The sequence below is a fragment of the Gadus macrocephalus genome, chromosome 13 (assembly GCF_031168955.1).
Source record: "Gadus macrocephalus chromosome 13, ASM3116895v1".
NCBI lineage: Eukaryota > Metazoa > Chordata > Actinopteri > Gadiformes > Gadidae > Gadus > Gadus macrocephalus.
Window position 1 is genome coordinate 2,959,400 of NC_082394.1, and position 12,456 is coordinate 2,971,855.

A 12,456-nucleotide genomic window follows, 5' to 3' on the forward strand; every position below is an offset into this window, starting at 1 on the left:
TGAGACATGAGATTATCCTAGGAAATAAACTCCTTTTAAGTAGCTTTGGTTTTTGTGTGCTTTGTGCGTGACGTTAACATTGCTTGCTTCACTTGAAAACAGTAAAGGGCTGATTATGTTTCCACGTCGGCACAACGCAAGGCGGTCCTTACGTCCTTGCGAACCCTCCTTGCGTCCACCGCAAGGGCCTGACGTGCGCCCCCCAAAAATGGTATCAGGCGACGCAGCAGCAAGTGCTGTGATTGGTCCGCTCACTAAAACCCGTCGCGGAACCAAAACAGGTTCACAGCTGCGTCGAAGCGTCTGCGTGGTCCGTCCGTTGCGCGTGGAACCATAATCGGCCCTTCAGACTGCTTGGAACAGTCAGTCAAACGGTGGCGCTGTCCTACAACTCGAGCCAGCCCAATACATCGGTTGGCTGGTATTGGAATCGGCCTAAATGTTAGTCGATATATAAATCAAATAACGGGAGAGACATCTTTATTTTAATATCGGCCGATATACACCGGAATAGATATGAAACAGTATAGACATCAAACCTAATTAGTAATTCATAGTAATTCAAGCTTTGTTTATGAAACATTTTATTAACAACAATATATAAACTCTGAGGGTAATATTCCTGTAGAACAATCGAAAGCCTCCAAGGTTGGATGCCGGTGGATATTCTTTGGGTGGGGAGTGAATACGTGATGCGTTTGACTCGTTTGAAGTGAACTGTTAAATAAAGACCATCTCACGTCCCTTAGGCCACCAACACACACATGAACGTGAACATAAACAACGACTCAATATGAAATACTGCTACTTTGTGCTTCCGGCCTATCAGCCACACACACACACACACACACACACACACACACACACACACACACACACACACACACACACACACACACACACACACACACACACACACACACACACACACACACACACACACACACACACACACACACACACACACACACACACACACACACACAGCTGAATGCATGGTGTGGATGTAGAGCCGGTAGAGCGTGGCTGTCTGTTATTTGGACAGTTTGCTGATGACCCGGATGAGGGCCCCGTTCTCGTCTTTCAGTCTCTGGTTCTCGGTGCTGAGGTCCGTCTTGGCCTGGGGCGACACCAGGCAGCGGGGGGATTCAAACACACCTCAGGACACGCACATCAACTCATACATTATCACACACACACACACACATCAACTCATACATTATCACACAAATATAAACTCAAACATTCTCAAGCACACACATTTAACACATTTAAACAGATAAATTCTCACACACACAAACAAATATAAACTCAAGCTGACACACACATACAAATTGAAATGTATAGATTCTCACACACACACAAATATAAATGTATACATTCACTCACACACACAAAAACAAACACACACACAAAAACAAAAACACAACTCATACATTTGTGCATAGACACTCACAAACACACACAAACAAACCCACACACACAATAACACTCGCCAACACACGCATACACTCATGAGATTATCAACCCACAGCATATGGCATACCGTCGTCGCCTCTAAAACAAACACTTCACCTACGGAGTCATTAAGCAAGACAACACTACGCGGGAGGACTGCAAAGCTGAAGGAGATGGACACACACGCACACGCACACACACACACACACACACACACACACACACACGAGACACAAGAGACAAACAAACAAAAGAGCCTGACATGGGCGCTTGAATTGTTTTGCTCAATAGTGGAGTGTCTATTTCCAGACAGGCGTCCGTGGTTTATTGAGCCCACTGCCTCCCTGATAACAGCACTGTGTTGTTTGGATTCCCTCGGGGGGCGGTGGGGGAGACAACAGACATTTGTGCTGAAGCATGACTGCAGAGGGACACTCAGGCTTACCCCTGTGAATGTCAAAGCACTCACGCTTTGCGCAGTCCGCTCGCCTGAAGAGAATAATGGTGACAAGCGGCGCGCGCTGACCCCGCTGACGGCTAAACGCCACTGCACAGCGGGTACCGGTGCTAGCTCGTAGCGTAGCTTAGCATCCGGTGCTAGCTCATAGCGGAGAGTAGCAATAGCCATATTTATCTGCAAGTACCCGTGCTAGCTCATAGCATAGCTTAGCATCCGGTGCTAGCTCATAGTGGAAAGTAGCATCAACGGCCATATTCATCTGCAAGTACCCGTGCCAGCTCATAGCATAGCTTAGCATCCGGTGCTAACCCGTAGCGAAGAGTAGCATCAAGGAACACATTAATCAGCAAGTACCCATGTTAGCTCATAGCGTAGCTTAGCATCCGGTGTTAGCTCATGGCGTAGAGTAGCATCAATGGCCATATTTATCTACAAGTACCCGTGTTAGCTAACAGTGTAGCACCAATTAGCCCCATTAATCAATAAGTGACGGTGCTAGCTCATAGCATAGCGTAGCATCAATGGACACATTTATCAACAAGTACCCTTATTAGCTAATAGCGTTGCATCACGACCACATTTATCACCAAATATCGGTGCTAGCTCATAGCATGGCAGAGCATCAACAACCACATTTATCAAGCACCAGTTACTTAGTGTAATCTATAGTGTGCAGGCTTGCCTTATGCCTGCCAAGTTCTTCCCCAATTCGCCTCAGCGGGAATTTTACTTCCACTAGCATTGGTGCGAAAGGCTTAGCCCATTATACTATGGGAAGGGGTTTACAATCCCAATAATCAAGTGTTTATATTTGTGTATTTATGTTCTGCTTCTTTGTTCTTCTGTGAAACTTGAGCTCATTTCAACCATTTTAATTTTGACTCGCTCATAGCATAGCATCAACGGCCTTGTTGCTAAGCTACTGGTATATCATCAAGTACCAGTGTTAGCTCATAGCTAACAAAAAAACAATAATCTACCCTGTGCCCCTAAGATGAATGATGTTCTAATTACAAAACAATCAAGTTACAGCATGTAAGCTCAAAGCTCAAATAGCGTAGGATAAGGGACTATATTATCAGCAAATACAAGTTAGCCCACAGAATAGGATCAAAGGTTTTAAAAAATTAATCAATATGTGCCAGTGCTAGCTCATAGCATAGCATAGCATCATGGTTTGCATTTATAATTAACAGAACAGTCATTGTTAAGTAAGAACATATAAGATAATGGAACATTTATTATGTTATAGAATTAATTGTAAGCATCAATTAGACAAAAAAAAATCTATTTTTTTTATCAACGTTAATTAAAATAATTCATACAGACAATTCCCCTTCAACCTATGTTATATTTGAATTACCTTTAATTCCTCCTCCATGTCGGATATTTTCTTTTCTAAACTTTGATTTTCCTGCAGAGGAGAAAAATACAAAAACAGATGTTGATTACCTAAACACTATTCATAACTCTGTGATTCACCACAGCACAGTGTTAATAAAGGTTGTTCAAAATCCAACCTTCTTCTCCATCTCCAACATGTTGGCGGCTCGATCGGTCGCTCTCCTTCTCTGCTGCAATAAGAACAAACAGAACATCAACGCACATTACTTACAGCGCCTCCTATAAACCTATAGAGCTCGTAAATTTCGGTAGACCCACATTGGACCTCTGAGATTGTAAAATATGAATGGGTTTCAATGGAGAGAAAGTAATTATTTTCTGGTCCCAGTCTTTATATTCCCTGGATTACACATATGTTGTTTGTGGATTTAAATTATAATTTTTCATTAAAACGAAAACAAAAAAAAATCGTGAAGAAGTTTGATAGTGTTAGGTTTTGTGTGAGGCCTATCTGTGAACTTCAGCTCTTCGCTGCTCTCGACGCGAATGCTGTACGTACGTCACTACCACTCCGGTACAGACATGGCGATCTCTCTGCTCCACTTCACTGCTGTTTTCCAAGGGGAGGATAACAGCATCGAAAGAGGTTTAAAACCAAGTTGGGGCACGTGTAGATTTTCAGTTATGCGCATGGGAAGATTGTCGGTCTTGTCCACGCCAGTCGCAGGGAGCGTGACGTCACATACGAGACGTGTAGTCTTTCTCATTGTGTTTTCTCTACAGCCTTTAACTAAACAATAAACGGTTAAACTCTTGGCATGAAAAATTATCATTTAAATCCACAAACATATGTATAATCCAGGACATATAAAGACTGGGACCAGAAAATAATTACTTTCTCTCCATTGAAACTCATTAATATTTTATGATATCATATGTCCCATGGGCTCTACCGGAAGGGGCATGACTTTGCCACTCTATGGGTGTCTACCGGAAGGGGCAGATTTACGAGCTCTATTGCCGGAAGCCTTGTAACTGCTCACATTCTCACAATATAAATATGATGAGGGTGTAGAATACATGAAAGTGAATCCAGCCATAGTTCAGTAGGTTCATGATGGTCGTCCCTAGATGTTATTTGTTGATTACGCTGTTATACGGTGATTCCGCTGGTATAGCGATGCTTGACCCTTATCAGGGAACACAGCGATAAGACACATTTCGAGTGAGCAACTATGTGGTTGACAGGAATGCACCTGGAAGACCTCTAACATCTATCGGTCTTGTTTGAAATTCAGATTAAATTCCCATAAACCTGTTTTCACAAAATCAATGTGCTGTTCATCAGACAGCCAAAGGGGGCGACAAAGTGCAGCTGTGTCTTTTGCGACCTAAAGAAAAATGTGTTCATAACACAACATGACTCATAAAGACAAACTGTGGCAGTAAGTCTTCTGAAGTGAAAACGGTTTTGCTGCAGTCATTATTATTATGTGTCGTCAGGTCAGAATGTTCAACTTGGTTTCTGACACTTGACATCTTTGTGTACTTACTCCGATACTTTGATTGCTTTGCCTATTCTCAGACTCCCTTTTTAGTGGCTGTAAAGCTTCTACTAACTTCCTTAATGAAAATTACTGGTGATGACTCATTCATTTTTCCTGAAGCTAAAAAATAAATGTTCATCTCCTGTCTATTGTTAGAGTGGGTCTATTTATCATTGTGTGTGTGTGTGTGTGTGTGTGTGTGTGTGTGTGTGTGTGTGTGTGTGTGTGTGTGTGTGTGTGTGTGTGTGTGTGTGTGTGTGTGTGTGTGTGTGTGTGTGTGTGTGTGTGTGTGGCACCGAGACTCTCCAGCCACGTCAGGAGAGTCTCAAAAATCCACATATAAATACAGTACAGTTCACACACAAATGCGAACAAGTTCACAAATGAAAAGCGTCTTGTAAATTCAAGTTTAACAGTTTGTATATGAATGTAACAACATCCAAATACATTTTTCTGAAATTGCAAAAAATTTATGGATTTATATTACACTTATTTAAAACAAGACACATTTGTGTGTGGATCAGAAATGTGTTTGTGAAACTTATTTTTGTTTAGGGATTTACTTTGCATTAATACATACCGATATCCATTTGTGTGTGCATTGAAATGTATTTGTGAGAAGAGAGTAATTTATATATAAATCACAAAGTACAGTGAATCCTTCTCTGTGCTTTCATCATTAATGAGACATGTGTGTGTGCGTGCGCATGTGTCTGTCTGTGTGTGACCATGTGTGTGTGTGCGCGCTCGGTGTGAGTTGTGTTTAAACCTGTTGTCCCGTGACCCTCCCCAGCTGGCTCTGGACCAACGCCAGCTCCTCCCTGCTCGTGTCCAGCCGGCTCCGCAGCCTCCCGTTGGCCGCCACCGCCCCCTCGTACAACTGCAACACGCACACACGCACGTACGCACGCACGCACGCACACGCGCACACGCACGCACGCGCGCACACGCACGCACGCACGCACGCACGCACGCACGCACGCACGCACGCACGCACGCACGCACGCACGCACGCGCACACGCACGCACACACGCACGCACACAGACGCATAGGCACGCACGCACACGCACGCACGCACGCACGCACGCACGCACGCACGCACGCACGCACGCACGCACACACACACACGCACGCACACAGACGCACATAGGCACGCACGCACACACAAACACACAGACGCACATAGGCACACACAAACACACAGACGCACATAGGCACGCACGCACACAAAAACACAGACACACACACACACACACACACACACACACACACACACACACACACACACACACACACACAGCAAACACACAAATTAAAGGAACACCATCTTGCCAACTGGTGTGAAGCTAATTAGCAATTGAAAGACAAACTCTGACCCCTGGTGACATCACAGGGGGGGCTGTCATTTGAGATCTCACAAGAAGGTACACTTTGAAATGACTTGTAAAATAGAGGCTTTTTAACATGCTGCACTTGTTTATTTGGGTGTGTGTGTGTTTTTGTGTGTATGTGTCTGTATTATTGTGTGTGTGTGTGCGTGTGTGTGTGTGTGTGTCTATCTGTATGTTTGTATGTGTGTGTCTGTGTGTGTGTGTGACCCATATCTGATTACACTGTGACCCACATTGGATAAAAACGTTTGTTCAGCGGCTAGTCTAAAGTCTAAATAGGAACCGCATTGACAGCTAATCCAGTAAACAACCGATCAGGACAATGGGTCTCTGATGACGTGTTCACGAGGTCCGAGGTCACACCCGGAGGGGCCCCACTCACCTTCCTGAAGTCCTGGCCCGCCAGGTCCCCCTCGGCCCTCCTACGGGCCGAGGGCCGGCTCTCCCGCGGGGAGAGGTACGGGTCCGGCGAGGCCCCCGGTCTGACCCTGGAGACGGCAGGCCCCAGCGAGTCCGGCCTGGGGACCCCCACAGAGTCCGGCCTGGGGACCCCCAATGAGTCCAGCCTGGGGACAGGGTGAGGAAACTAATGTCCATTGTGTTCCCCAACGTGACTATCGATCAGGATTTGTTTAAACATTTCGATTTTCATTTTGCATTACATCATGAGACCGTTGTAATAATGTGTGGCCTAAATCAAATAATATGGATTGAATAATGGAGATATTTACCTTTGGAGTCTCTCTTGCTGAAACAGAAAACACATTGCCTACGTTAAAATGCATGTCACATAATTGATTGATTGATTGATTGACAACCAATGAGCTGTATGATTACTCTTCTCACTGTGTGATGTTTAAACACCTCTTCTACCTCAGTGCATGCGGCCAGAGTGGGCCTTCAGGGCTTTCTGCATAAACCCAACCAAGTAGTTGAGTTTCCTAAACCTAAACAAGTAGTAATGTTGTCTAAACCTAACTATTTCAGTAGTAAGTTTCTCTAAACCTAATAACTAATTACCTTTCCTAAACCTAACTAGCAGTTGTGTTGCCTAAACCTAACTAAATAGTTAAGCTGCCTAAACCTTAAAAACCACAAAAACATTGTTATGTTGCCTCAACCTCAACAAGTAGTTGCATGTTTTATTAAATGCAACCAAGTGTTGTCCTTCCAACCCTTTCCCCAGTCAAGTAGTTTAGTTGCTAAACTTAACTAAGTAGTTGTGTTGCCTAAATCTAACTCAGTAGTTGTTTTTCCTAAACATAACAAAGTAAAACTGAAAATAAAAGTAAATGTGGTCCAAAATGAATACAGGACACGAACCCTGTTCAACCGTTGTGTTTGACTGATTCATCCACCCAGACCTCCTCTCTACATAAACCCAGTCTCTGTTAATACCACCTGCCTTCCTGACTCCCTCCTGCCAAAAAGCTCTCTGGCACTGAGATCTGAAGGCAAACATCTCCGGTCTGCTGACTTTGCATATACAGTAACACACAAGGAGGAACAAACCTTTATGGAGAGGAACATAGATCGTGCATGGTGTAGTCTTTTGTTTGATTTATTACATGTTTACAGTACTATCCCATGAATGATTGTCTATGGGCTTTTAGACAGCAGTTTGTTAACGTTTCAATGTCATTCTTCTTAGAGGTTAAAAACGACAGACAAATACTAAAAAAGTCATTGTGACCGGAACTTTAATTCGGTTGAACATAAACCCTGTGCGGTTGTTTATAGCCATGAGCGGTGTCACAAAATACCCCAGTGGAAATACACATCTCTCACTTGAAGAGCTGTTTGAAACACTGTCTCAAAACAAAGTGATAGCATGTCAACTAGACCAGAAACACAAAGTGTACTTTAGGTAATCGACCCCTAAAATAAACACTCTTACGCTGACAGCCCTCTGACGTCTAACTCCAGGAAGCAGGCTAAAGAAGGACATGAGAAGGAGTCTCTTAAATGAAGTGAGCAGCAGCGATGACAAACACAACCAAAGAAGGTAAGGTAGGAGAGAGCGAGAGAGAGCGAGAGAGAGCGAGAGAGAGAGGGAGAGGGAGAGGGAGAGGGAGAGAGAGAGAGAGAGAGAGAGAGAGAGAGAGAGAGAGAGAGAGAGAGAGAGAGAGAGAGAGAGAGAGAGAGAGAGAGAGAGAGAGTGAGGGAGACTGACTGGCTGATTTGTTTGTAGTAAAATAATCGGAAGATGACAAATGAGCAAACATGCAAACCTCCCCAACTTGGCTATTGTAAATTAACCTAAAAAAGTCTTGCTCGGAAATCTTTGAATCTCGTAAGAGTGAGTCGTTTCAGGTGGAGAACGGTGGAAGCGAGAGTGAGAGTTGGAGAGAGGAGTGCTGGCAGGAGTGTGTTGTGTCGGACCACAGAAAGAGTAGCTCAGTGTTATCTAAAGATTTGGCTGAAGGGGGATTGAGATTTTCCGCTTCAGCTCAACTCTTCAGAGGGCAAGACTTCAGAGCGAGACAGTCGGCACTCCCTGAGTGAGACTTTGTTAGGCACAATAACAAACATATCGGATCACGCCAATGGGAAAGAAAATTGCTTTATTTCTCTGTAGGCATTCTTTCTATTATGTTGTCAGACACGCATAATAATAATATTCAGACTGTCAAGGGCAAAAACAAGCACTTTTAGAGCCAGTACATTGATAGACGTCATAACCCCAAAGAAGTACATCGCAGCCAAGTTTGTGGATTACGGCTGCAGCCTTCTTGCTGAGTACTGGACCAATTAAACAAAATAGTTGTTTGCTTTAGTCCCTTAGAGCCACAATGATGATAAGAAACCTGTTGTCCAGATTGCAAGATCAAATAGTTATCCTTCAAGTGCGTTCGAATAAAACAGAGAGACGACAGAGTTGTGACAATGACGCCCAAACATCTAGGAAGTCGGGGTCGCGAAAGACTTCTCAGTCATAGAATCAGAACAGAAGAACACTCAAACCCCCCGATGACGTTGAGCCACCTTGAGTGAGCCAGGGCCGAGCTCCTGTGTTATCACCGAGTGCTGTGTCAACCCGTTACCACGGAGATGCATAGATTACAAGAGAGAATGTTTCCACCGTGGGCACCACCTCTCTGACCAGGCCATCCGTGGCCGTTTGATACACGCTGGCAGACAGACGGACGAAGAACAACGTCTGTCCCGGCCCACTGTGACGGAGCAGAAGCAGGGATCACCCCATCAGAGGCCTTTTCTCCCTGGACACTGTTGCCCAATCCCATTACTACCCCTTTACCCCTTCCCCTTACCCCTTCAAAACAAGGGGGAGGGGTAAGGGTAAGGGGTAAGGGGTAGAAATGGGATTGGGCCTATTTCTCACAACACACTGGAGGGGCAGGGACGTTACATTCACGTTTACATTCAGCGCGTTTAGCAGACGCTTTTATACTAAGCGACTCACAATAAGTGCATTTTTCAGAAGAAAGCGAAACAATATATGGCTCTATCAGTACAGTAAGGACTTTCATAGAACCAAGTGCCAAGCACTAACTAACGCTTGGTAAACCCATTCCCCGTAAACAAAGATAGCTAGGATAAGATGCTGCTACACAATGCTAAGTAATTTTTTTAAGTCCCAGGACATACAACATGCAATAAGTGTGTACATTAACTGCCAGGACGTACAAAATACAATAAGTATTTTATTAAGTACAGTACATTAAGTGCCAGGAAGTACAACAAACGTCCTGGCATACGTTTATGCCAACAATCAGTATAAGGGGCAGGCAGGGATATTAAAATGGACGGCCGGTTTAGAATAGAGGTTCGCTTCACAGGTTCCTTGCCAAGTTGGGGCCGTTATTTATGTGGTTCATTCTATCATCCTATTTAGGTAACATCATTTAATGCCGCATGCTGTTTTGAAACCGCAGATTAATCACACCAGCCAAAGCAAACAAGGCAGCTTTTTCTTTAGGATTTGAGAGCAGCATGGTCTTATTTAATCGACTCAAATAAACCTGGGAGCTGGAGGACTTCCCGCAGTCCATCTCACGACGTAATATCACATGGCTTCAACCAAGCTGGCCGCCCCCCCGGATCCCAACAAAGTGAACGGATAAACGCTGAAAGGGAAGAGATGGGACGTGTGTGTGTGTGTGTGTGTGTGTGTGTGTGTGTGTGTGTGTGTGTGTGTGTGTGTGTGTGTGTGTGTGTGTGTGTGTGTGTGTGTGTGTGTGTGTGTGTGTGTGTGTGTGTGTGTGTGGGGGGGGGGGGGGGGGGGGCGTCTGTGCAAAGGAAAGAGATGGGACGAGTGTGTATGTGTGTGTGTCTCTGTGTGTTTGTCTCTATGTGTGCGCGTTTGTGTGCATTTGTGTGTGCGTGTGTGTGTGCGTTTGCGTGCCTGCCTGCGTATGCGTGTTTGCGCATGTCACGTGTGTGCGCGCGCTTGCATATGTTGTGTGCGTGCGTGTGTGGTTGTGTGCGCGTACGTACGCATGTGGATGTGCGTGTCTGTGTGTGCGGAGGTTGGATGGGGGGGATGAGGATGAAGAAAAACAGACAGTGGCTATAAAAAGTGGTGAGACACAACGTGTAAATAAAGGTTCTCTCCGTTGGAATTTCAAAGCGCCGTGAGTCACCACTGGACTGTGTGCCAGCGGTGCGCGCTGCGGGCCGCCGCCACGCAAACAAACCCGCCTGATTAACGAGTGCTCATCAGCCATCCCGCTCCGGACTGATTAAAGCTACGGTGCCTGAGCGGGCCAGCGTGGCGCGCATTCAAGGTGGACCGGAGGAAAAGAGTACCGGCTCCCGAGGAGCTTTGTGCCCCGACTCCCTTCGGCGACTTCCTCAGCCTTCTTAAGCCCAGCGTGGCACCGACCCAGCAGAAAGTTTGGACCCTGCTCCGCGCTAGCCAGCCAGCTCTTTTAGCTCTCTTTCTCGCTATTTTCCCGAGTGGAAACTATGAGCTTCTCCCCCGGGATCAGGGGAGGGGTAAACAAGCATAAATACTGATTTATACCGTCCCGGAAAAACGTTTCCGAGGCCTCTTCTCCTCCTCCTCATCTTCAGATCTCTCCTCATATCTCTCTCTCTCTCTCTCTCTCTCTCTCTCTCTCTCTCTCTCTCTCTCTCTCTCTCTCTCTCTCTCTCTCTCTCTCTCTCTCTCTCTCTCTCTCTCTCTCTCTCTCTCTCTCTCTCTCTCTCTCTCTCTCTCTCTCTCTCTCTCTCTCTCTCTCTCTCTCTCTCTCTCTCTCTCTCTCTCTCTCTCTCTCTCTCTCTGAGCACTTGGCCGAGGTAGACAGAACCTGCTCAATACACATTATTCTCCCAGTTCCTGTCTCTGTCTCATAGACTCCTCCTTAATAGCCAAATATGCAATCATATCTTAAGTGATGGGTTTACAAACCAAGCTACCGCAGAATAAAAAGTGATAATTGTATTGCTTGGAATAATAATAATGTTTTTTTGTTTTTCTAATCGATCTATCCATCTAATTACGCCCGGGGTCCTTTATCGGCCAAATGCTGTCCACATCTTCGCAGAGATTCCAATAGGCCTATTGGTTGGCGAGTTTGTGTAATAACACCCCAGGGTGGGAAATAGCTGGGAACCAGAACTCAGTGGCTTGGTTTGACAACAAAACACTTCAAACTCTGTTTATTTATGCTAGCTTTGGCATTTCCTGCAACTAAACACACACACACACAACTCATCACATGCAATTGAAACATGCATAAATAGGCACACACACACACACACACACACACACACACACACACAGGCACACACGCACGCATAAACACATGCGCACACGCACACGCACACACACACACACACACACACACACACACACACACACACACACACACACACACACACACACACACACACACACACAGGCAATGAGTGAGCCCTACCCTCTGGCTCCTGCTAGTCGCGTGGGGTAAAGTTGTTGAGTCCAACAGGGTCGTGCTGCGCGTCTGATCCTGGTCGGCCGAGAGAAGTGAGGACATCCTTGTTGCGGGCTGCGGGCCATTCATTTAGGACCCTTTAAACACATATATCCCCTCGGGGTCTCCTCCTTATTCCTCAGCCAGGGAGGGAGTGCGGTGGGAAGGCAGGACGCTCAAGGACGGATCTGCCGTGCACACCAGTTCTCTTGCGACCGCGGGTTCATCTGCGACATGGTGGTGGTCTCCACGGTGATCGAGAGGAGGGCGGTGGGATGGGACGGCTGAGTTGGAGCACTGGGATACAAGTGTGAGAGAGTTGAGGAGGAGGAAGCGG

General features: G+C 45.7%; 1 protein-coding gene and 1 long non-coding RNA gene across 2 annotated transcripts; one reads left to right on the forward strand and one right to left on the reverse strand.

The window, feature by feature from the left end:
- Window positions 1–577: 577 nt before the first annotated feature.
- On the reverse strand, window positions 578–12,454 carry LOC132470293 (protein phosphatase 1 regulatory subunit 12B-like). Its single transcript, XM_060068705.1, has 7 exons — window positions 12,087–12,454; window positions 6,933–6,949; window positions 6,584–6,767; window positions 5,579–5,689; window positions 3,439–3,492; window positions 3,282–3,332; window positions 578–1,120 (listed from the first exon to the last, which is right to left on the reverse strand). The coding sequence occupies exons 1-7, from the start codon at window positions 12,207–12,209 to the stop codon at window positions 1,034–1,036; spliced, it is 627 nt and encodes a 208-aa protein (XP_059924688.1). The 5' UTR covers window positions 12,210–12,454; the 3' UTR covers window positions 578–1,033.
- LOC132470296 (uncharacterized) lies at window positions 1,874–2,626 on the forward strand. The gene is made up of 2 exons (XR_009528621.1): window positions 1,874–2,016; window positions 2,214–2,626. It is a non-coding gene; the product is annotated as an uncharacterized LOC132470296 (long non-coding RNA).
- Window positions 12,455–12,456: the final 2 nt, after the last annotated feature.